Source organism: Dromiciops gliroides, chromosome 5, assembly GCF_019393635.1.
Source record: "Dromiciops gliroides isolate mDroGli1 chromosome 5, mDroGli1.pri, whole genome shotgun sequence".
Taxonomy (NCBI): Eukaryota; Metazoa; Chordata; class Mammalia; order Microbiotheria; family Microbiotheriidae; genus Dromiciops; species Dromiciops gliroides.
The window spans coordinates 251,757,172-251,784,231 of NC_057865.1; the positions used below are offsets into that span (position 1 = coordinate 251,757,172).

Sequence of the window (27,060 nt, forward strand, 5' to 3'; positions counted from 1 at the left end):
TTTAAGTCATCCTGATGCCAGGTCCAGCACTCTACTCACAGTATACCACCTAGCTGGGTTAAGTGCCTTGCTCAGGGGTCAGATAGTTGAACCAATGGCTTCTGGATGCCAAGCCACATTATTTATTGAAAGTTCTTTATACATTGTGCCATACTGTATGCAAATTCATACACATACATTAAATGCAGGTTAATATGGGTAAGAGGCTTATGCATAAGGCATCTCTGATTTCATCTATACAGAAAATTCCTAGATAGAGTGAAATCCTTCTTTCAGTGTGATTATGTCCTGTATTGCCTCCTGGACCAGATCTTTATTGACTACAATACACATGTATGTATGTATACACACAATACATCATTTTATGCCTACATAAGCATAAATTCCTGCACATGCATTTATATGTATATATGTATGTATGCATACACACATAATACATATATACATGAATTCTTCTTTGGCAGGCTGACTCTTGCCAGCTATACAGCTTGATTCTGTCAAACATCAGATCCATACAAGATATTTAAAAGTCAGATTCCCAACATCTAAAATAATTTCTTTTTTATTTATGGCAAGAATTCCTGAATGAATCTGGCAGTGTTGTAGAATGGTTAGCGAGCTGGTCCCTGAGTCAGAATTAGATTCAATTCCTGCCTCTCAGACACATACTGATCAGGTGACCTTGATCAAGGAACTTAAACTTTTAAGTGTGGTAGGCTATAGACAGCTAAGAAGGCATGGACCTACAGTGGTAGAGAAAGTTGATTTCCCAGGAATTTCCTATACCAGGGAAACTATATTTCTATCTGTCTACTTGTCTGTCTGTCTGCCTACTTGTCTATCTATTTAATCCATCTGTTTGGCTATCAACTTTTCTGTCGGTCTCTATTTAATATCTATTTATCTGTCTACTTTTCTATCTCTCTGTCTTTCTATCTATTTACTTGTCTGTCTACTTGTCTGCCTATTTGTCTCTCTGTCTAGCTACCTGTCTATCTGTCTGTCTCTATCTACTTGTCTATCTATTTATCCGTCTACCTACCTGTCTACTTGTCTATCTCTCTGTGTTTCTATTTACTTGCCTATCTGTCTGTCTGTCTATCATATATCTAGCTGAGATAATTGATAAATAGGACCTGTCTTAACACAGACATCATCAGATTTAATTCTTGGTAATGGGCAGAAGATATCACGGCATCATGGATAGACAGTTTTGGCCCTCTGATTTTCATGCAATAATTATAAGCAATATGCCCAATGCAAGATAGAGTTCATGTCATGATGCTCCCTGTAGATCATTATATGATCTTGGGCAAGTAAGTGAACTAATCTGTACTTGGTTTTCTCATCTTTAAATTGAGAACTTAGGTGATTATCTAGGTCCATTCCAGCATTAAATTATGATCCTTTGGTCCTCTTTCTCCCAGTGTCACTCAACAGGCAGAGTGGTAAAGTACATAGGTAGTGATTGGATCTCCCCAGGCTCAGGAACAGTTTATTTATAGCTAAGGGACAGACACCTTAATCCCCTGTCTATTTCAGGCATGGAAGTTACCTTAAGCCATTTTGCCATGATATTCAATAGCATAATCAGGGCACCTTTATACAGATAATGAAGCAGTTCTCATAGAATGATACTGACCTTCAAACTGGTTTCTCTCTTTTCCTGAAGCTTCTGGTAATTAATGTCTTCTTATCAGCTTCTTTACTTCAGTATTTCAAAAGATTTATCATTGTGATTTATCTATTCAGCCTTTGATCAGAGTATCTTCATGTCTCAGTGGGTCATTCTCTCTGACTTGAATATATTTTGTGTGTATACATACCAGAAGTTAAATACTAGATAAGGAATGAATATATATATATATATATATATATATATTCATTCATTATCTGGTAGATAACTTTCTGAGGATAAATCACATCTGGAAAGTGTTGGAACTGGGCTACATGCTCCCTAAAAGATCTTCTTTCTCTATGAGTTTATGATTTGGTGTGAATTCAGGGTTTTAGAAAAGATTTTCTCTAACTAAGGCCTGATCTTTGTTGTTTTACCCCAAAGGTATCATTCTAGTAGTTGGCTTTTCAGATAAGGTCAAGAAAAACTGTTACTGGTCATTAGCAGTCCAATAAAGGAAATAATTTTAAGCTTGTCAGTCTCCTCAAGTCTCTTGTGTAGGTAAAAGTTTATTCTTCCTCCATTCAAAGACAACCATGCTTCTATTACTGGTCAAGTGGACAAAGATATTAGATTTATTCTTTTTGGCACTAGAGAGAGGGACTGGGATCAGCAAGTAAAAGTTGCAGAGGGGCATAGGAAAAAAAAAAAAAACCTTCCTAATAATTAGAGCTATACTCAAAATATCCACTTGTTCCCCTGAATTGCTTCTCTTGGAAACTTTTGAGGACACATTGAATGACCAGAACTGGATATTAAGAATGATGTAGGGGGCAGCTAGGTGGCACAGTGGATAAAGCACCAGCCCTGGATTCGGAGGTCTTGAGTTCAAATCCGGCCTCAGACACTTGACACTTACTAGCTGTGTGACCCTGGGCAAGTCACTTAACCCTCATTGCCCCTCCAAACAAACAAACAAACAACAACAACAAAAACAGAATTATGTAGAGAAGATCCCTATTAAGGTAATGATTTGGCAGCTAGGTCTTTCATTGAGGAGAGAGTACTGGGCTCAAAGCCAGAATGACAAGAGTGCTAATCCTGCTTCCAACATATATACTCTCTGTGTCATCCTGGGCAAGTCACTTAATCTCTGTTTGCCTCAGTTTATAGACTTTGTAAGGTAAAAATGAGGATAGCACCTACTCTACAGGGTTATTGTGAGGAAGAAATGAAATAGTTTGCTTTGCAAACCTTAAAGTATTATATAAGTAGGTACCTACTATAACTGTGACTCTGCCCCCATAAGGAATTCATTTTCTGGGCTTCTTGATATAAGGATGACTGAAACACCCATATCTTCCACAGAAGCAAAGGATACTTGATCATGGACTTTATGATTGATGAAAAGATTTTTTAAATATCCTTCCCAAAAGATCATAGGATTTTTAGCCACAAGGTTCTTAGAAATCATTTAGTTCATCTATGTCATTTTCTGTGTAACCTGGAGTTCAAGTCTCATGTGTTTTCACAAGACTCTTCTCATGAATGGAAAGAATAAATACTCAAGCCTCTGTGCTTCTTCGAAGAGCAAGGGAAGTTAGTAGGAACACTTAGAAGAAAAGAGACCTTCTTTCTTCTCCTTTGAGAGAGGTTCCAAAATCTCTTTAGAGAGACATTTTGAACAGAAGGAAAACAACTTAATTTTGAAGGCTGACGTATAGGGAAGGTCAAAACTGAGTAAGAATTCTGTCCACCAATGAGAAGAATCTTATGCAAATTCAGCAGGCTTAATGACCTTCCTCCTTTAAATTGAGGGTCATGTTACTCATCTTCAAATACTGTGAAAGTTATCATATGACAGAGACTTGTTCAGCTAGGTCCCAGAGGGCAGAACTAGAACTAATGGGCAATTGTTATAGGGAATCTGATTCTGGTTCAACATAAAGAAAACTTTGTTATCTAATAGAAAAGTAGAAATACATGAATGAACTCCTTTGGTGTGAGAGATAGTGGTGGAGGAACTGGCTATTAAGTTCCCGGATACTGGGAATCAACCAATCAAGAATAATGGCTAATAATAATAACTAATGTTTATTCATCATTTACTCTGTTAGAATTTTTATCTTTATAATTGTTATCTAATTTTATTCTCAAACAACTCTGGAAAGTAGGTGCTATTATTATTGCCAGATAATAATAATACACAAATATATAATACATAAAAATAAACAGATAAGGAAACTTGAAGAAAACAGGAGTTAAATGACTTGCCTAGAGTCACACCAACCAGTAAGAGTCTAAAGTCATATTTCAATTTGGGTCTTGATCCATTGTTCTACCTAGCTGCCTTGGGCATGTATTTTTGCTGTTGTTGCTCCAACCCCTGTTGACCATACTATCTGTGGAGTTTTCTTGGCAAAGATACTTGAGTGGTTTGCTGTTTCCTTCTCCAGTGAATTAAGGCAAATGGAGGTTAAGTGACTTGCCCAGAGTCACACATCTAGTAAGTGTCTGAGGCCAGATTTGAAATCAGGTATTCCTGATTCCAGACCCAGGACTCTATCCACTGAACCATCTAGCTGCCCCAATCACTGTGTCATGTATGAGTCACCTACTATATAGCAGGCACTGAGCTAGAGTCTTCTTGTTGTTCAGTCATTTTCGACTCTTCATGACTTCATTTGGGGATTGAAGTGGTTTACTGTTTCTTTCTCCAGCTCATTTTACAAATAAGGGAATAAGACAAGCTGAGTTAAATAATTTACCAAGGGTCACATAGCCACTAAGTGTCTGATGCCATATTTCAACTCTGGTCTAACTGACTCTAGGTCTGGCAATCTATCTATTCTGCCACCTAACTGCTCATGTATAAAAAGATACAAATGAAATATATTGGAGGATGCAACAATTAGTAAAAGAAGCCATAGCTTTTTTTTTTCCTTTTTCTTTTTTCTTTTTTTTTTTGTGGGGCAATGAGGGTTAAGTGACTCACCCAGGGTCACACAGCTTGTAAGTGTCAAGTGTCTGAGGCTGGATTTGAACTCAGGTGTTCCTCAATCTAGGGGCCAATGCTTTATCCACAAAGCCATGGCTTTTGAAAACCTGGGTTCAAACCCTGCCTCTGTTAATACTTAGGGAAATTTACTTCCTTTCACTGGGCTTCAGTTTCTTCAAATGTAAAATGAAGGGGTTGGACCTGGTAGCCTCTAAGGAATCCCATCCAAAGGATACATATAGGTATATATGTAAAACAATATATGAAATAAACACCTAATATCCTTCATGTTAAGCTCGAATGACCACTTAGGGAAGTTGTGGATAGGATTCAGAGAGTTGGACCAGGATATCCCTTCATGTTTAAAGTTCTATGATTCTCTCATGTACCGGAAACCCTAAGCCTAATTATAACAAGTAGGTCAAGACCCATCTGAGCTTCATGCCTTTCATCTTGCTTACTTCAGATGAGACGCATCACCGATTCCCCAATGAGCATGCTGTTTGAACACTCTCCTCCTAGAGAGCATTCTCTCCAGAAAGTCAATTGTCAATAGCAATATCAGCATCAGGGAAAATTCACATTTGAATATACCACCCTTTGAAAAAAGGAGGAAAAAAATAAAGGCAAACTTGACTGAATAATAACTTGGCGACATGCTTGGATTGCTAGCCCTGACTTACATCTGGCTTTTTCTCTTGGCATGTGAGCAGTAGAGTGGTGGAAGCAGAAATTCTAAAATGTATAGCCTATTACAATCATGCAGATAAGGTTCCTGTAAGCCCTCAGGCTGTTGTTAAGAGATTCAGCTGCAATTGTGGCTTAATGTAGACTGGAACAGGATGGAACATCAGCAAAAACTGAAGCATATTGAATTCTTGCCATAGGATAGAGCTTGACTGCTATTGCATTTCTGAAATATGGCTCTGTGTCCTGAGGCAGTTAAAACTCCCTCACACAGCAGTATTTTTAGATGGAGCGCAGAGAAGATACTAGGAAGGGAGCTGGGGGATAGGAAACAAGCAACTCTTTCTGCCTGTCAACAATGAGACTTTGCAGAGTAAGTTACCTTTTGGGATTTAATTAAGGAAGGTGGTTGGAATTTGGCTTCATCAAACAGTGGTGGGCTTCATGGCACGTTGATGCCATCTCATTCCTCTGCATTTCCTTCTGAGAATGGTGGAACTGGCTTCTCCATCGCTGGATGTCTTTTGGCAAATAGGATTTGTGTGATCAGATTGCAGAATCAAACAAAAAGCTAGAACTAGAAGGTATTAAAGAGATTATCTAATTCACCTTCCGCTCTCCCCAATAGATACCAGTAAATAACAAAGTAAGATTTGAAACAAGGTTTCTTTATTTTATTTCTTTATTTCCTTTTTGTGGGGCAATGAGGGTTAAGTGACTTGTCCAAGGTCACACAGGTAGTGTCCAGTGTCTGAGGCTAGATTTGAAATCAGGTCCTCCTGAATCCAGGGCTGGTGTTTTATCCACTGTGCCACCTAGCTGCCCCAAGGTCCTCTGATATTTACTTAATCCACAGCTCTTTCCCAAACCATGTTAGATGTACTCAGAAGTCTCACCCCAGCACTAAGAACCAGATCTATGAGTGAGAAAAATCTGGATTGCATTTTTATTTTATTTTTTTACATTCTTTGTTATTGTGAACCTAAACATGAATAGACATTTCCATATACAAAAAAAAAACAAACAGAAAAAAAGGTGAAAACTTGAACAACTTGTTTTTTAAAAATATATTATATATTCCTTTATCTTTTGCCTTCTGGAATCATTATTATTATTATTTAATCATTAGTAGATAGCTTAATAGTAGATATCTTAATTTATTCCTGTTGTTTTGATCTTTTGCTATTTGTTCTATTATTTCTAATCATCACCTAGAGTCACTGAGTTCTGTTTGCTCCATTCTAATTTCTAAAGAAGATGATTACTTGGGTAAAGTTTTCTACTTTTTGCTCTAAGATCTTTTTTTCTCATTCCAGTTTTTTTCACTTCAGAAGTGTCATGTATATGCATCTTTTGGGTAGGATTTGAACTTAGGTATTCTTTCTTGGCTTTGGAAACCATCGCTTTATGGACTTTCACCAGGCCTCAAAAAGTCTATAAAGGGCCTATAATTTTCATTGTTAGATTGATATTCAGTTTGTGGTAAAAAGTTTTAACTGTCTGTTAGATAATGGAGAGACGCCAGTTTTGGGGTTTTTTTAGGACCACCCTTTTGGGGAGGAGACCAACAGCATTGCCTGCTGAGCACTCGACTTCTGACTTCTGGGGTGCGAGCTTAAAAGGCAAGGAGAGAACGGAAGTGGGAGCTTTTTCCTGCTCCGCTGGTCTCCTGGCTGCGCTGCACAGACAGACACGGACTGGAGTTTGACTCGGCCCGGCTCTCGGTTAACAGCACGCGCTTGACTCGGTCTCTCTCCCCAAAAGTGGCCTTGGGTTTTGGTGAGTTTTATACAGAATATAGACTAAGCCTAGACTTAAGACGATTTGTATTGTATTTCTACTTTCCTATCCTTCTAATCAACATCACCTTGTGACTACCATACAATAAAGGCTATATCTAGAAAACCAGAAGCTTCTTCCATTTACTAGTCTGGGAGATAAATTAAGGGAAAGGTTAAGTAGGGGAGATTTATGATCTAATATCCAATTTTAATCTCACAAGTTGTTATATAAAGTGGACCAAAAGTCATGAAGGGGTTTCAAAGTTTATATTTAATAACTCCTTTATTTTTTGTTTTTAATATAAAAATGAATTTATATTACATTTGAAAATCAAATCTCATAAATGGCAAAAATAAAAAATAATAATTTTCAGAAAGTTATTAAAACATTGTAAGTTTTGGCCCACCCTATATTTCTAGTTATAATCCTATATCCTTTAAACAAATTATTTATCCAAGAATTATTCTGCAAAAAAAAAAGTGTTTTTGTTTTATATCAAGGTTTAAGTGTAGAAGGATTAATCTTTCAAGAACAAAGCAAATTTTTGACATCGTTGAACTAGATTACCTCTAGGGCAGAGATTATCTTTTGGTTTACTATCTTTTGCTTTTCTTTGTATCCCTAGGATTTAGTACAGTGCCTTGCACATTGCAAGAGCTTACAAATATTTTGTGGTAAAATATGAAAGTTTTTAACAGTCGGTTAGGATAACTGAAAGACGCCAGTTTTTCAAGGACCACCCTTTTGGGGAGGAGATGAACAGTCTGCCTGCTGCGCATGTCAGACTGCCTGCCGGGTTTTTTGACTTCCGGGGTGGAGAGAAGCAGAGGAGGCCTTTTTTTTTTGCCTGCTTGGCGGGACTCCTGGCGGCGCAGCACAGACGGTCTCCCTCACTCCAAAGGTGGCCTTTTTTTGGTTTGGTGAGTTTTTATAAGAAATATAGACTAAGCCTAGATTTAAGACGATTTCTACTGTATTTCTACTTTCCTATCCTTCTAATCAACAACACCTTATATACAATAAAGGCTCTATCTAGAAAACCAGAAGCTTCTTCCATTTACTAGTCTGGGAGATAAATTAAGGGAAAAGTTAAGTAGGGGAGATTTATGATCTAATATCCAATTTTAAATTTCACAATTTATTCACTGATAGATTGATCCCGGACCTTAAAAGTCCATTTTATCAATTATCAGTCATCAAGCATTTATTAAAAATGATGTTTTATGCTCAGTACTTAACTAAACACTGAGGATAAAAAGAAAGGCCAAACCAGTCAACCTCTGCTTTCATGTAAGACACATTCTAAAGGGGGAGACAAACATGAAAATAATAAGGTACACACAAGATATACAAAAAACAGCCCAAACATATGGAAGATAATGGAGGGTAAAGCATTAGCCGCTGAGGGGACTGCAGAAGGCCTCCTGCAGAAAGTGATATTTGAGCTCAGTCTTGTAAGAAGCCAGGGGAATTAAAAGGTCATCTTTGGAGGTCTGATATTAGCTGACTTTTGAAGATTAGGGAATCTAAGTCTTTTAAGGGTCTTAAGTGTTCCTTGAGTAGGAGTATTGAGATTGTTTTTTTTTTTTTTTTTTGGTTAGGGGAAGAGATTTTTCCATTTCCCTAAAGCCTAGAGATTATCCAGGGAAGAAAAGTAGTGCTGACCATAAAGTTATATGGGGGCTTTGGAGGGAGGGGAAAGTAGGATATAGTTCTACTATTGAAGGTTATACTCTTCACCCTTGAAATTCCAACAAATTGTGAATAAGGATATATCAGCAAATGTGGGGCTCGATATCATTGTCAGAGAGGAAGCAGGACATGGCTTTTAGAAGACTTCTATTGAGGTCAAGATAACTTGGTTTCCACTCCTGCTTCTGAGTTGTCCTGCTCAGAGAGTCTGTGGGCCCCAGGCACCTCTTTAAGACCAAAGTTGATTTCACCTGAACAAGTAGAAGGAATTTACTTACTGAGAGTTCTCTGTATTCATCTAGATATCTAGATATAGATTTACTTATATATATATATATATATATATATATATATATATATATACACACACACACATATGTGTGTGTATCTTTGTGTATATATGTATATGTATATATACATAATTATATATTATATGCATAATATAACTGCATTGTCACATATATTTGTATGTATGTGTACTCCCTCTTTTACTAAATGTGATATTAATTTTTTCTTTTTTCTTTTTTTTTGTGGGGCAATGAGGGTTAAGTGACTTGCCCAGGGTCACACACAGCTAGTAAGTGTCAAGTGTCTGAGGCCAGATTTGAAATCAAGTCCCCTTGAATCCATGGCTGGTGCTTTATCCACTATGCAACCTAGCTGCCCTGCTATGATATTACTTATTTAAAGAATATAGTGAATTCCAAAACCATTCTTGCATGACTCAATAAGCCTCATTATATCTTTCTTCTTTTAATTATTTCCAATGTATCCTGTATACAGCTTGCTTTGTGTGTATTTGTTAACAGGCAGCTAGGTGACACAGTGGGTAGAGTGCCAGGGCTGAAGTCAGAAAGACTCCTCTTCCTGAGTTCAAATCTGGGCTCAGACACTTACTAGATATATGACCCAGGGCAAGTCACTTAATCCTGTCTGCCTCAGTTTCCCCATCTCTAAAATGAGATGGAGAAGAAAATGGCAAACCACTCCAGTATCTTTGCCAAGAAAACTCCAAATGGGGTTGGACATAACTGAAAAAAACTGAACAGCAGCAGCACATTTTCTCCCGCATGAGTTCATAAACTCCTTGAGGGCAAGAATCCCCCTCTCCCTCTTTTTGTATCGGGAGCATTTAGCACAGTGGCTGTCACACAGGAGGCACTTAACAAATGTTTATATGAAGGTCTTTCAAGAAAAGAGACTGTGACTTCTGCATATTTGTATTCCTTATAGCACCTGGTTCAATGACTCACAAAGAGGGATGTTTTTTTGTCTTTTTGCGGGACAGTGGGGGTTAAGTGACTTGCCCAGAGTCACACAGCTAGTTAAGTGTCAAGTGTCTCAGGTCGAATTTGAACGCAGGTCCTCCTGAATCCAGGGTCGGTGCTTTATCCACTGCGCCACCTAGCTGCCCCCTAGAAATGAATTTTTAATAAATAAGTTCATACGTAGTTTGTATTCCCTCCCGTGCCCCCTCCCTTTCTTCCTTTCCCCCTCCTTTATCTCCCTCCCTCCTGCCTCCCTTCCTTCTCTTTTCCTCTTCCCCTCTCTCTAAATTTTCTCTGATATATTTTGCCTTTATTTCACCTTCATTTCTGAGTATATCCCTTTCCTATTCACTTCCCCAGGAAGCCATTCCTTATAAGAAAGAATAAAAATAAAAAGACAACAACAAATTTATTTTGTGTGTGTGTGTGGGGGGGGCAATGAGGGTTAAGTGACTTGCCCACAGTCACACAGTAATGTGTGTCTGAGGTCGGATTTGAACTCAGTTCCTCCCGAATCCAGGACCAGTGTTTTATACACTGCACCACCTAGCTGCTCCCGACAAATTTATTTTTAAAAGAAGTTAAATCTCAGGGCAGCTAGGTGGTGCAGTGGAAAGAGCACCAGCCCTGGATTCAGGAGGGCCTGAGTTCAAATCTGGCCTCAGACACTTAACACTAACTGTGTGACCCTGGACAAGTCACTTAACCCCAATTGTCTCACCAAAAATAATAATAATAATAATGATAATAATAATAATAATAATAAAAGAAGATAAATCTAATAGTATAATGAGTGTTTCCCATTCTCTAGTTCTCTAACTTTCTAAAGGAGAAAGTGAGGTGCATTTTCCCATCTCTTCTTGAGGACAAAGCCATGCCATTATAATCAGAAATCTGAGTCTTTCTTTTATAACAAATTCATCCCCAATCAATGATCAATACTAATAACATGTAATCATGCTTGAACACTACTACCTTTCTGTGAATTTTGCCATCCTTCTTTCTTTAATTTATTTCATAAAACAGGACAGAGAAGGACCAAATCATAATTTACCACATATTATATGAAATCTATTAGATGGTCATATGCTTCTTGTGTATAGGGGCTGTTTTCTGATTAGTATAACATCCCTAACACCTACCACTAGGCATTATGTGGATTGGATTAGAATATATTGTTGCACTGGATTGTCACTTTTTTTGGATCTCTATGAGTTTATATGACTTTCTACCCAATTCTTAAAAATATCAGATAAAACTCAAATATTCCAAGTTATAGATAGAATAGAAACTTTTTAAGATTTATGCTTTCATTTAACCTTCAAAACAAACAAAAAAAAATAAACCCATATACAAAACAAAAGAATTTGTGAAAAAATAAAATAGATGGAAAGTAAAGAAGCAGAATTGTTCTGTATCAGAGTAGGGATATTTTGGGGGACATTTCATAAAGGAATTTTGGTAAAATGCAAAGGCAACTTCCTTTGGAGTCAGAGGCCCCAAGTACAATCCTGACTTTGGTACTTACTGTCTGTATGACTTTGGATAAGTTACTTAACCTCTCTGTATCAAACTCCTCATCTGGAAAATGAGGGAGGTATGGAAGTGCCTGGCCTCAAATGTCCCTAGTAGCTCCAAATCAATAAGCCCATAATGTTAGGGTAGATTGTTTAAAGTTGTGGTCAGTTAGTGAGTTTCTGCTGAGAATTGAATGCTCGAAGGATTCTTGTACTCCCAAATACAACAATATACAAGTCAGGATGAGAATATTGGGAAACAAACAAACAAAAAAAAGGATGCAGTGCATTGCCTGGAGTGATTTTCTTCTGTGACAGATATATGAGACTTAGAACTTGGAACTATAAAGCACAGTGAGAAAAGAGGAATTGTAAGGATGGCCATTTTTGAGTGTTTTTGCTTTTTATTATGCTCCTGGTATCGAGTACATCATAGCTGTCTTCTGTGGCTTCAGGAGAGGTACAGTGTTTATTTCAGCTCACACATTGGATTTATTTATAACACCATTTCAAAAATTATACATAATAAATGCCATTTTGGGGAGCTATGTTCTGGTACTGTTTTTGATCCTAATCTGCTTCTTCCTTCTCCATAACCCATGGCTGGAGGAATCCACCAGAAAAAGAGCTACAGACACAACAGTGAGACATGAAGGGCTGAATTTCATAAAAGAATTTGCTTTTTACAGAGAAAAATAACTTTAGTGGGGAGTCTCGATGCTTCTATTTGTCTTGTTGGAAAGCATTTTTTGCAAGATACTTTTTAAAGAACCATACAATAGCATCCTCTACTTGGCTATTTTTCTCAAACAATAGCTGAGAATTCCAACTCCATGATTATTAATTTCTTCTGTCAGAGCTTTGAAAGTGATAAATATCTAAGAGATACTGCATTTACTAGACTTTGGGAGTTAAACATGCTAAGTTCTTGTACCCAAAGTATTCATAAAATGAGAACTCTTAGTCCCCTCAGATACTTTTCTTTGAATATGGAAAGTGTTCAAATTCTCTTAAGAGGAACTCTTCCCTTGAAGGTTCTGGCTATAAAGGATTCTTTTACTCTTTGGTGGAGAAGTTTTAGGTACTGATGATAGCAAGTTCTCTTTTCTCACTGATACCTATGGTTGGTATTTAGACTTAAGGGAATTTAACTGATCTTCTTGATTGTTTTCAGAACACACTCAGAAAATGAAGGTACCTCTATACCCCCTGTGGAATCCTGTACCAGTCCTACTAAAATGGATTTATCATATAGTAAGACTGCCAAACAGTGCCTAGAGGAGATATCTGGTAAGTACAATAACTTATGGGGAGGCCAACATTCAGAATTGGAGGGTGTGTGTGTGTGTGTGTGTGTGTGTGTGTGTGTGTGTGTGTGTGTGTATTTATCTTTATCTCCATCATTCAGCTTTCACTTAAAGAAGGCTCAATGGTGACTTGACCCCTAATCATCCTAGATTGTGGTTTTCGAGGGGAAAGAAAGATAGTCCCATGGACAGCTTTTGAAGCAGATTCTTTGAGGTACCCTGACTGGTTTGATTAAGAAATCAGCTTTGTCCTTTTGGAGTGAATAGAGCTTTCAGGAACTAGGGTTTCATGAAATCACTCAGTTCAGGCAAATTGAATGCTGCCAGCAGAAATCGAAATATCCCTAATTGGGAAGCTGTCACAGAATTAATGAATCTGGGGCTAGAGAAATCAGGAACTGGAGTTGGGGTATGAAAGTCACATACACGGCAATGATGAAACCTATAGTTCAATCCCACCAGTTTCTAAATAAGGACACTGAGATCCAGAAAGGTGAAGGGACTAACCAAAGGTCACATAAGGAGAAAGTAACACAAGGGAGATTGAAAGTAAAACCCTCTGATTCCAGTGCTAGCAATCTTTCTCCACTGTACCATGAAAGCATGAAAGAGGTACTGGATTGGAGACTGAGGTAAATCCTTGTTCTGACACTTATTCCCAATTTGACCTATGGGCAAGTCAGTTAATCTTTTTTTTTCTTTTTTAAAAATATATTTTCTTTTTAATTTATGTAATAAAACAGTTTGATAACATAGTGTAATAAAAAAAGATGATTACATTTGAAACCACAAATCTATTATATATAACTTGTGATTTCTTTTAAATATATAATAAATTTATCCACTTTTTTGCCTTTTTTTCTTCCTTCCCCCCCCCACAATGGCTACCATTAATATAGTAAATCTTTCCATGCCTCAGTCTTGTTACCTGTAAAATGGGGTAGGGGTGGAATAGAGGACCTTTCATGTAATTTTTGGGATGCACTTTTATTAGGTCATCTGTCACCTTTGTTTTAAAATGTCATGTTATCTATATTTTCTTGTGTTTTTATTTATTTTGTTAACTACTTCCCAATTGCATTTTAATTTGATTCAACAGCACTTGGGGGTGTTATGGTTCTCATGTAGCCTGATGGTGGCGTGTTTGACACCTTTGCTGTAGAGTGTCATCTGGGACCCACCCAATCTTGTTACCTCTCAGTGCATAGATGATAAGGGTATGAATCCATTGAGATTGGATCTCCCAGGAATAGAGAATTCTTCCTCAAGGTGAACATGTCTTTTATGCTTAAGAGTGACTGAACTCTATGTCAGAAAATACGACATGGCAGTCAGCAAACTAGAAGGAGAGTGGCTTTTCTGGAGAAGGAAAGGCCTGACCAGGAAAGTTTGCCCACTGACTCAAAACTAGGAACCCTCCAGAATTGTTTCTGACTCAGTTTCACCTCCAAGGCAAGATAAAGCTATTTCACATGCATCTTCCTCAGGAATGGTAAACTAAAGTTTTAAAGTTCTCTGGCAGTCATTTTAAGCAAAAGCTAAAAGGGGGAGGGGGGAGTGTGGGGGATGGAGAGAGGGGAAAGACCTGTTCTACTATGGGCATTCAAAGTTTATACTTGAGTAATGTAAAAAAAAAGTGTAAAAATAAATCTGTGACATTTTCAATGATTTTATTTATAAACATAATGGTCACTGTATGAAATTATTGCTTTAAAATATGAGGCAAGTCTACAGAAGGAAATGTGTTAATAGTAGATGATAGTACATTTTGAGATTATATTTGTAAATTTTGGTGAGAGAAACAGTTATGAATGTGCTAGTATCAGCATATATACACATGGATCCCTAAATAGATATATACATATAACATACTTATATAAACAAATAAGAATTGTATATACTTGGTACCAGCTCCAGTAGACACACATACACGCAAATACATACACACACAGACACACATACATGTATATGTGTATAACATACATGCATATAGACAGACAAACATATATTCCCAGTGTGTGCACATGTACATGTATGTACATGTGCTTGTGCATGCATGCATGCATATGTGTGGATGTGCTGGATCATGTATGTGTTTATATGAATGTGTGTGCACATATACATGTGCTTATATGTACACATGTGTATTGTGTGTGCATGCATATGCATGTATATTTATATATACACATGCAGATACCCATAGGTATATATGTATTTAAACACAGAACACTTAAGTTTAATCTGTATTGTTAATATTTTCCCACCACTTTCTTCTAGACAACAGTGAATCAAGCCCTGATTTATAGCATTTACTGATTTCCAAGTCTAGATGCTCCCATAGAAAATTTAACACACTCACCAGACAGTATGAGCCAGTGACCACACCCCCCTTGCAATGATTTTAATTTTCAGTTTTCTATGGGAGGAGTTATGGTAGAGTAATGAAAGGAGTTTTAGAATTGGAGTTAGGAGACCTGGATTTGGATATTGAATCTGCTACATACCTGCTGTGTGAAAGTGGGGAAATCACTTAATGTTTCTGAATGCCAGTTTCTTCTTTTTTAAAAAGGGAACTCCTCTGTCTACCTTATATGGTACTTTGGGGAAAGAACTTTATAAAATCTTAAGTCACTATGTAAATGTGACTTATATAGTAGGAAGAGATCTTACAGTTGAGATGATAAATATTTAGTGTTTTTAAAATTCCAATTCTTAATTCTGGTTTTTATTTAACTTCTTTAATTTTTATACTGTTAGAGTTTTGAAAATGAATATATTCTCTTTCTAACAAAAAGGGAGACGGAAGGCTGAAAGTGAAAGATTTGCATAAAACTTTTTTAAAAAAGTTGATAAAAAGCATAGTGACCTTTTTTCCCCCCTTTTCCCAGCATAGCTAAAACATTTAGGTAGAAAAAACAAGAACATTCTCTTGCATTTTAGAATAGAATAGATAAACACAAGAAAGAAAAGAATGAATAAATGCAGAAATGGTAAAACATCCAGAGACTTAGCTGACAAGCTCATTTCTTCTCCTGTTGTTTAAAATCAGCCTGTTTAAATTCAGGCAAAGGGACTACAGTAGCCACTGAGAGGCATTCCTTAATGAGTATCATAAGACTCTTCCCATGCTGATGTATTGGGGGTGAATGATGTTCTTTCTTTTCCTTCAGGATCAAGCAAGCTACAAATTAATCTCTGTGCTTAGAAAATGCTTATATCTGTACATGCACACATACATACACACAATATATATATATTCACATACATACATGTGTACATGGAGATGTATAACATGTCTATTAAGATTACAGTAAGGATAGCTAGAAAAGATCTGAGTCTGAGATGGAATCGAATGTCATAAGTAAATAAAATTACAAAAGTGGCATGACAGAGAAAGAGTTATAATAAAGGAACAGGCTCAGGAGGAAACACTAATAGAAAAAGACTTTGGAATAATTCTTATGATCCCAGTCACCAATAAACAGAAAAAACGATGAAACACAAAATGCATTTGACATTTTAGAATGAGAAGGTAAATATGATAGGTGGGATGGGAGATTGCTAAAGTATGGCAGTAGATGAAATATATTCCTATGTATGTGTATGTATATATGTAGAATATGTAGAAAACTAGATACCTAGAGAAAGAGATTAATTATTGATACATAGATACATAAATACTAGATACCCAGAGAGATAGAGAAATAGATAAATAGGTAGATAACTAGATACTTATAGAGTTAGATAGAAACCTAGATACAGAGGGGAAGGGGGTGGGGAGAGCAACAGAGACAGAGAGAGACAGAGAGGGAGACAGAGACAGAGACGGACTGTGACTTCATTTAAAACAAACATTGAGTAAAAAATGGAGGATTATACCTGCTATGTCCAAATAATATAAATTTGCTTTGGAATCTACAATCCTGAGGAGGGAAATGGGTAGAGAATAAGTGAATAAACCTAAAAAGAGAGAGAAACAAAAGGAAAAGGCTCTGAAGGTATTCTAAAAGGCTCCATGACCAGAGAGAGGATACAAACACTTATTTCCTAATATAGATCATAAGACTGGCACAGAGACATTTGAGTGAGCACTTACAGAGGACTTCAGCCATATAAGCCTCTGCAAGAGGAGGGATAATGCTGATAAAAGCAGAGTGACTAGTGAATTGTACACTTGCCTTGATGATAATTTCAACACTCAGAGAGATAGCAGGAGCAAAGAAGGGAATTGGATTTGATTGTTAACAACAAAGAACTAGTTGATAATCTAGAGGTGAGGGGAGGCTTGGGTAAAAGTGGCCATGTCCTTCTAAAGTTTTGAATGGCAAAGGAAGAGGATACTGGATAAGTATAACCTGGTCTAATATGTGACCTAGATTTAAAGGAAGAAGATTTTTATGTATCACTTGAAGGAAAAAAAAAAAAAGGTAAATTATTATGAACTGAAACTCTGAAAGAAAATATTGTTCCCGAGGGCAGGAAGGATCTAAGAATATATTTTTCAACTTTTTTGTTGATATATTTTGTTTTTATACCATCTTAATTTCATATATATACACACACACATACACACATTACTGTATATGTATATATACACATACATGTATCCCTTTCCTCCCCTCCAGAATTATCCATTACTTGTAACAAACATTTTTAAGAGAGAGGAAAAAAAAATTCAGCAAAACCAGTAGACATGCTGTAGCTATACACAATATTCCCTATCCATAGTTCCCCACCTTTCAAAAGAAGAGAAGTTTATTTTTTCAACTCTTCCATGGGACTAAGGTTGGTCACTATAATTAAATATCATTCAAATTCCTGTTTTGGGGATTTTTTATGCTATTGTATTGCATATATTGATTTTAGATGTATTGAATTTGAGGTGGTGGGGCTGGAAAGGATGCATTGGGACACATTCAAGAGGAAATGCCCTTTAGGCAGTTGGAGATTAAGCCTTGAGCTCAGAAGCAAATTCATGGCTGTAGATAAAGATTTTGAAATCTTCTAGATTGAGGTGATCATGGAGCATTGTGGAGGGAATGATAAGAATCAATCAATCAGCATTTATTAAATGCCTAACAGTTGCCACTTCTTGAGATTACAGAGACAAAACTGGAAAAACAAGGTCCTTCTCTTACAGAACAATAAACAGATGGTAGGACATAAAGGGAGGAAAAAAAACAGGCCAAGGACAAAACCTTATGGAACACCCACCTTAAGAGGCTGAGGAGAGATCAAGAACTCAAGAAAATAGATAGAAAGAAAAAGGAAAAGTTTGCATATGTAGGAGAGGGCCCACGAGAATATGGTGGTCAACAATGTCACTGATCCATGGCATTTAATATGGGGAAAGCTTTTAAAAAAAAGAAGTAATTTGGATTTGGTGGCTCTGAAATAGCAAGGTTTTAATAGAGGCCAGACTATAACAAATTTAGGCTTGAATGGATAATTAGGAAGTGAAGATATTTGAAGCAGGCACCTTTTTCAAGAAATGTGACAATGAAGGGCAAACAAGAGCTAAGATGCTAATTAAGGGGTCTAGAAGGGCCAAGGTAAAATGTTTTTGTGTTGATTTTTAGCATCAGGAAGAACTGAACATGTTTGCAAACAGATGGCAAGGTACCATGGTGAGGGAGATATTCAAAATAAGAGAGGAAGAGGGAGAAAATGAATGAGTACTTGAAGTACTAGAGTATATTCTTGGAGGAAGCCAGTAGGAGAGAGGTCAAGGGAAAAAGGAGAAGAATTAGCCCTAGTGAGGAGTTGGTTTAACTTCTTTTGTAAGGAGGAAGTGATATAGGAGGCAAAAAAGGGGTTAACAGAAAAACCTAAGACCCAAGCTCTAATTCCTAATTCCGATATGAGCTCTAAGAGAGATTCAGATCCCAGTTAATGGATAATTTACAAGTCAGGATGCTAGGTTCTCTTACCCATAGTAATCCATACCCATAACAGGAACAGAAGGAGCTAGGCCATGAAGACCTTAGACTAAATGACAGACTACAGAAATTCTAATGAAAAATGAAGATGTTTTGAAATTAGCCATGGGAATCAGAAAGAGACAAGTGCAGAAAAGGTCAAATTTGTCCCCAGATTCACCTTATGCCGTGTAAACCCCCAAAAACACACCTCCATAGAAAAAGGTGCCCCCCTTGGGGGTTGGTTTAGGACCCCAGGAACTCCAAATTAGGATAGCCCCTCCTCTGTACATCCCTAAGGTGGAGATTATTATGATGAGACTGTCTTTTCTTTCACTGTTCAAGATATACCTTTCCACTATTCTGGTTCTCTCCCTGGGGTCACCCACAGTATTGCAATAAAACTGGGGAAACTGAGTCACTGAGTCTTGTAATTCTTTTGAGACAACTCACGATCAATTTGACCCTAAATTCCATCCCAGATCAGAAGGAGAAGATACTCAATGTAATTCAATATGAAAACAATAACCTCCTTTTTGTTTCATTAGATTTATAATTTCACCTGTGAAGGGAAGTCCCTACCCCATCGTAGATCAGAATCAGTTGCTGGAGTCTTGGCAGGATTAGAGAGATTAAGAAACTTGCCTAGAGTCACATTGCCAGTATGTGTTGGAGTCAGGGTTGGAACTCAAGTTATCCTGCCTCCTTGAGCTGTCTCTGAAAATTCAAAGAATGTTTATTAAGCACCTAGGTGCTTGCACAGTCTTTGCCCTCAAGAAGTTTACAATCTGATAGAAGAAAGTGGGTCATGATACTGAGACACTTGGAGGTATTGAATTGAAAAACATCTCTTTGAATGAACTCTGTGGTATAGGAGCCAAGTCTTCTCATGTTAGCATAGGGTTTGGGGAGTGTAGTTGTGGGTCTGAGGACAAAGGAAGTGATTTAGAACTGTCATTGTGGGGAATGGGATAAGAACTTGATAAAATGAGGATTGTGAGTAGCATTGAGGGTCCAACTGAGGTTATATGCCATAAATTATAGTTGATGAAATCAGCTTTGGAAAGTGTATAGAAGAGGAAGCTAGGTGACTCAGTGGATAGAACACCGGCCTTGGATTCAGGAGGACCTGAGTTCAAATCCAGCCTCAGACACTTGACACTTACTAGCTGTGTGACCTTGGGCATGTCACTTAATGCTCATTGCCCCACCAAAAAACAAACAAACAAACAAAAAACCTAAAGAAATAAAGGAGGCTATTTACTCCCTGGTTCTTGAGAGCTCTCTGTAGCTTCAAAGCTATGTGCTGTTATGGGTGGTGACCTCCTCAGAGATTTCCTTGGCCTTATTTTGCTTATTGAAGAGCATGGGGCTAGTCTTGGGTAGATGCATATCTACCCAAGGAATTTGGTACTGTGGAAGAGTAGTGTGATTTATTGGATGGCATCAAGCTAAGACATATAGGAATAAAGAAGAGAATGAAGGCTAAGAACTTGCAAGAGGAAGAGTGTGGCAGCAATAGATCCCTAAATATAACTGCAACTTTTTAAATATACATCAATGGGAAAGTATCCTTTCCCATGTGGAAATAAGTTTGGAAGCCCATTTGGTATATGTGACAGTCAGTGCTTCCATAGGCTGAGTGATAGCTGAACTCCATTTAATCTCAATTCAAGAAACATCTCTTAACCATCCCCTGAAGGCAAAGTGCTAGGGGCTCACATATTCTATTAGCATGTGACACAGAGTACATATGGAGTAAATATAAATAATAATCATATAAGGAAAATTTTTGAGAAATAATAGGGAGAGAAGCCTAATGGGCATTGAGTGATTAAATAGTATTATAATATTTTCAGTGTTTAGATTAATTTAGTGTAAATAGTAATATCTCCTACGTGAAATTATTTTAAAATCGCTTTATATATATTTTGTATATAGTTGTATTCATACTGTGAGTCTCTCAATTGAACTGTTTTGACTATGTCACCTACCCCATTCAATCCAATTCCAATGGCTCCCTGTGACTCTTAGGATCAAATATAAAATACTCCATTTGGCTTTTAAAGTACTTCATAACCTTTTCCCCTTCCTACCTTTTCAGTTTTCTTCCTCTTTACTTCTTTCCACCTACTCTGGGATCTAGTGATACTGACCTCCTTGCAGTTCCTTGAATAAGACATTCCATTTCCTTTTCCCAGACATTTTCTTTTTTCTCCTTTCTTTCTTTCTTTCTTTCTTTCTTTCTTTCTTTCTTTCTTTCTTTCTTTCTTTCTTTCTTTCTTTCTTTCTTTCTTTCTCTCTTTCTTTCTTTCTTTCTTTCTCTCTTTCTTTCTTTCTTTCTCTCTCTTTCTTTCTTTCTTTCTTTCTTTCTTTCTTTCTTTCTTTCTTTCTTTCTTTCTTTCTTTCTTTCTTTCTCTCTTTCTCTCTTTCTCTCTTTCTCTCTTTCTCTCTTTCTTTCTTTCTTTCTTTCTTTCTTTCTTTCTTGGCAGTTGGGGTTAAGTGACTTGCCTAGGGTCACACAGCTAGTAAGTGTTAAGTGTCTGAGCCTGGATTTGAACTCAAGTCCTCCTGACTCCCAGGCCAGTGCTCTATCCACTGTGCCACCTAGCTGCCCCTCTCTAGACATTTTCACCAGCTATCCCCCATGGCTGGAATGTCCTAGCTTCCTCATTTCAGTCTCCTGGGCTTCCTTCAGGTATCAACTATTATTCCACTTTCATCAAGATTCCCCTTAAGATTCCCTTTAAGATTTTCTCTAATTTATTCTCTACCCACTTTATAAGATTCATTATTCACACATTAATTGATAATTAGGATCTCTCTCCCTCCCTCCTTTCTCCTTTCTCTCTCTCTCTCTCTATTATATGTGTATTTACGTATATATACATAATGCAAAATGTAGATATATGTATGCACATATATAAATATATAGATATATAGATATAAATATTGTTTGTACATAGTTGTTTGCATGTTGTATCTTCCAATAGATTGTAAGTTCCTTCAGGGTATGGACTGTTTTTGTCCCAACCCCTTTTTGTATTATCAGACCTTAAGACAGCACTTAGCACATTTTAAGTATTTAATAAATGCATATTAAAAACTCAGTTATTAGAACCTAGGCTCCATGTTTTGCCTTTTTATCCCCAATGCTTAGCACATTGTAGGCACTTGGACATTCTAGTGGGAAAACAGTAACTGGTGATTTGTGTACTCTATTTCTGTTCAATAGTAAGTTTCTATCAAAAGATATATTTTATTAAGTAGACAGAGATGGAAAATGGACCAAGTGAAAGGAAAAAAAACACACACTAAATATGATCATTGTGATGGATATGTAAGTGATACCTTTAGATAAGTTCCTTAGGTTCCTTTTTCTGGAATGTAAGAGGTGGACTATATTGAAAACTTTCTCTCCTTTCATACACTTCCATTTTATCTGAATCTGTCCTTTCCCCCAGGCACGATCCATAGTTTGTTTGCCTTTAATTGTGAGGCCCTTATTAGAATGAGATACATGCCTCCTAATGGAAGAGGCAGAGTTTCAGAAAAGTCTTTATTTGTATTCATCTTACCTTTTGGTCTTAACCACATTAGTTTATTTCATATACAAATTTACCACAATTTATTTAACTGTTCTGCTTTTGGTTGTGGGTAGCTGAGTGACTCAGTAGATAGAGCACTAGACCTGGAGTCACTAAGATTCATCTTCTTCAGTTCAAATCCAGACTCAAATATTGTGTGACTCTGGGCAAGTCATTTAGTTCTCTTTGCCTCAGTTTCCTCATTTGTAAAATGAGCTGGAGAAGGAAATGGTAAACTACTCTAGTATCTTTGCCATGAAAACCCCATATAGGGTCACTATAAGGCAGGCATGACTGAAAAATGACTGAACAAAAACTATTGGTTTTGTTGAGCTATGTGTTGTTTCAATCACATAAAATGGTGCTGTGAAAAAAAAAATCTTTAAATAGAAAATCCCTTTAAAAATATTTTTGATAATATATTCAGAGCCTAATCCACCTTTAAGATTTATGTTAATCCTTCAAACTATAACAATGTTAACTGAACTTGCAGGGCATATTTTACCTTCTCAGCTTATTTATTCCCATAATCATTGCCCACAAGAGAGTTAAGCCTATGAGAGCCTGTCTCTTTGTATCAAGACTTAAAAGATCCTTCTAAGTACAAAGAAAAGTGAACTTTTAAAAGTGTGTTCAGTCCACTCCAGGGTTGATTTTTTTTTTCAAATTTCTTTTCCCATAATGCATAGGCTTTGTTTTGAGTTTATATTATTAGACATTACTAATACCTTTAATATTTACTCAACGATATTGTTTAACATTTATCTAGACTTTATATTCAACTGCAGAATGTTGACATGGATTCTACAGCCATGGTCCTGACATTTCATAAAGAAATATTATTTAAACTGTTGGTCAGGGCCAGGAAATCACTTTAAGAAAGATAACTTAGATTCAGCTGAGAGATAAACATAAATTTACATTGTGAACTTATGAGACTTTGTGCTCACTTTAAGTGATAAGTAGGTTTGACTAACATGTGACATCTAGAAATGTCCCATTGACTATTTTTTTTACCTTGAATGTTAAAAAAGGTCAATAATTGAAAACAATCATCTCTCTTCCTTCCCACTTACATTCATCTGTTTCAATCTGTGTTGCATTCCTCCCACAATCTATGCACACTGACCTTCAGATCATGGTACACTGCCTAAGCTTTCTGTGATATTTTAGTTTGAGGTCAATGTAACAGTGATATATTTAATATTAAGGTGTTGGATAGATGCAGTTCTCCCCATTGGAAAGAATGGCTTTTCACTCCCTTGTGATGCATTTATTAGGCAAATGAACCATGCCCACATTAAAATAGTTTAGTTGTGCCTGTATCCTGTATTGCCCCCTCCCTTCTCAGTTGTCTTCTCTAGCTTTGGGTAAATGTATGATGAAAGAGCTGCTTGGTTGTTCACTGTTATGAATTCCAGGCCAAAAATCTTTATGATTTTGTGTGTATAGTCATTGCAACCATATCTAAAGTGTGTGAGTTTCCCTCTCATAAAGATAGCTGAAGCCCTCTTTCTTTAGAACTAACTTTGAGAAATAGTGGGGTTTTTTTGTTAATTATGGCTTAATCAGCCAGCATTTATTAAATGTCTGCCCTCTGTCAAGCTCTGGGCTTGATGTTAAGGAGACATATAAAAAGAATAAAATGATCTCTACTCTCAATGAGCTAACATCCCAATGGAGAAAACCACACGATCATGTGTAGGTATGTACAAATTAAATGTAAAATAAGTCAATCACAACAAAAACATTAATTACATATAAATATAAATATATATAATATTAATATAATTGTATGTGAGAGAAAATGGAGAGAGGAAGGAGATAAAGACAGAGAAACACACACAGAGACAGAGAGATGGAGATTGGAGGAAAGCCAAAATATTTCATCGATGTAGGAAACTACAAGTAATGAAGTCTACTCTACCAAAGCAGATTAACAACTCCTCTATTTTGAAATTAGTGTCATAGGCAGAATTTAAATCTAACTCTTCCTGAATCTGAGGCTAGCCTTCTGTCTACTATATGACATGGATATAGTTTTGTTGTTGTTTTTTAATTTTTTTTTACTTTGTTAAATATTTTTAATTACACGTAAAAAATTAACAATCATTTAACATTTAAACTTTCAAATTCTCTCTCTCCCTCTCCTCCCCCATCCTTGGGAAGGTAAGTAATTTAATATTACTTATACATGTGAAGTCATACAAAACATTTTCCCATATTGGCCATGTTGCAAAAGAAAACAGAAAAAAAAAAACCAAGAAAACTAAAGTGTAAAAAAAAAAGTATGCTTCAGGCTGCTTTCATAGTTTGTCAGTTCTTTCTCTGGAGGTAGATAGCATTTTTTTTTTTTTTGGTCATAGCTACTTTGGAATTCTCAGATTATTGTCTTGATCCAGGTTGCTAAATCTTTCACAATTCTGGATATAGCCTTTGATCAAGAGGTGGTGTGCTGGTTATGAAGCAGCAAAAATGTTAAGGCTAAACATCTTCCAGAGGTTTATCATTATGCATGTGCTACAACTGCTTCAAGTGGTTCTGTGTCCTGCTGTTCAGCCTCCTTAGCCATAATGAGCAGTCAGATGACAGATAGCAAAGGAATATGGCCAGGATCCTTGGTTCTTTTGGCTAGTCTGTGACTACTAAGTGCTAGCCTCTCTAAATCCCCTTGGCCATCTCTAAAATGGACATTTCATTTCCTGTGTCTGTCATTTTGCTCAGGTTCTTCTTCTGTTTCTGGAATGTGTATTCCTTCCTCCCCTCTGTCTTTCAGAACCCCTACTTTCTTTCAGTGATAAATTCAAATGCATCTTCTACATAAATTCCCAGTTTTGGAGGCCAATCCTCTGAAATTTTCCTACTTTGGGAATGTAAGGAATTATGTACACACCTAATTATTTTGTGCCATTTATTCCCCACCATTAGAATAGAATATCATTGAGGAGAAGGACTATACTCCTAGTAGTAAGTACAATACCTGGCGTGCAGTAGTTGCTTATCTACAATCATTAATTGGTTGATCTAGTTCAGTTTCTGCCTACTTGAAAGGAAGTAGGATGCCTAATACACTATTTTCCCTTTTTTTTTTAAATCATAGAAGTATTTTATTATTTTCCAGTTACATGTTAATATAGTTTTCAACATTTCTCTTTATAAGATTTCTGGTTCCAAATTTTTCTCTCTTCTTCCCTTCCCTCCCCTCTTCCCAAGACAGCAAACAATCTGATAAACTTTTTAGAATGCTTAGAAATCATGTTCCATAGAGTTTGGTAGAAATATAGGGCCTAACCTAATCAGTTTTATTCCTTGAGATTTTGTGTATGTAGTGTATGTATATATATATATATGTATATCAGTGTAAATATAATATAATATAATACATGTAAATAATATATATATGTATAAAAATATTTGTTTCTTTCTTTCCATTAGAATGGGACAAAAGAAGCAAACACATTTTACTAGTTAGGATTAAACATAGATTATGACCTAAAAAATGGGGCCGAGAAACTGCTTAAATATTTCTTCATCTTCTTTTTTAATAATAAGAAGACATTCTATAAGACAGAGGATCCCCAGAAACTGCTCCTTAACACTTGTCTCCTTAATTAGCTGTCAGGGTGAACATATAACCCAATGTTTGTACTGCCTCTGATTTTTGAGTTCAAAAGTTTCCCTCAGGTCCTGATTATTTGTTAGAGGTTACATAAGGAGAGTCAGTCTTTTTTTTTTTAATATCAGTATTTATATTGGGAGATGATTTGGTTTTTGCTATATATTATATTGGTGGAAAATATCCCTCTTCCCTCTCCATACTCTGCAGGAGGAATCCTAAATTCTTAAAATCAGATTGTAATTTGTCTATATTTAATAGCATCATTTATGTTACACAGAACTTGGGTGGGGACCGGAAATTAGATTGTTTTGGGATAAAGTCAGGATTTTTAAAAAGCGTAGAATACATATTCTTTTTTCCTTTTCTTTTCCCCAGAAGGTAGAAAGATGTCTTATGCTTTATTTTGCGAGTACGGTGGTGTATTCCTCAATGGCTTCAGAACAAGTACTTGGATTTGCTTTATTTTTTTAAGGAGGGGTGGGGAAGGATGAGTGGAGTGTTTCCCTTTAAAGCCGTATCTGTCAGCAGGTGGAGAGTGCCGTTCTCCGTTTTTAGTTTCTTCCCCTCTCCGATTTGATTTGTGCTCCTCCAGCACCAACCCCAACACTAAGGAAGCAGACCTGCTCGCTTCAGTTGCCGGCAGCTCCAGAGAATTACTCTGTCATTCTTCACTTAGGGGATGGATGTGTGTGGAGGGGTGTGAAGAGAGTGCTGGGGCTTGGGGGTGGCTGGCCGTCTCCTTGTTCAGCAGGGTTAATATTAGCGCATCTCATCCAGGCTCTGTCGTGCTTTGAAACCTGTGGCATTCCAAACTGGACAGCACCTTCCGCCTTCTCTCTTTTAATTTACCAGAATGCTTGCTGCCATGGCAGCCAGTAGCAGCATCCACTGCAGTAGCAAGGAAGAGTCATAGATCTGGGAATGCAGGTTGAATACTAAAATGCAGGCAGGCTTGTGCAGAGCGGTTGGTTGCTTCCGCGGTTAATTTCTGCTCTTATTGAGCTCTGACGTGGAGGGCTGGACTTACAGCACTGTGTCAGCTTATCTGGAGTAAAGCACTGTGGACG

The 27,060-nt window shown here is 36.9% G+C and overlaps 1 protein-coding gene across 1 annotated transcript in view; it reads left to right on the top strand.

The window, feature by feature from the left end:
* The window catches only part of NAV3 (neuron navigator 3), a 1,098,011-nt gene that overhangs the window by 863,452 nt on the left and 207,499 nt on the right, over positions 1–27,060 (top strand). Inside the window, 1 exon segment of the mRNA XM_043966554.1 lies at positions 12,737–12,852. Coding sequence (XP_043822489.1) covers positions 12,737–12,852 — 116 coding nt within the window.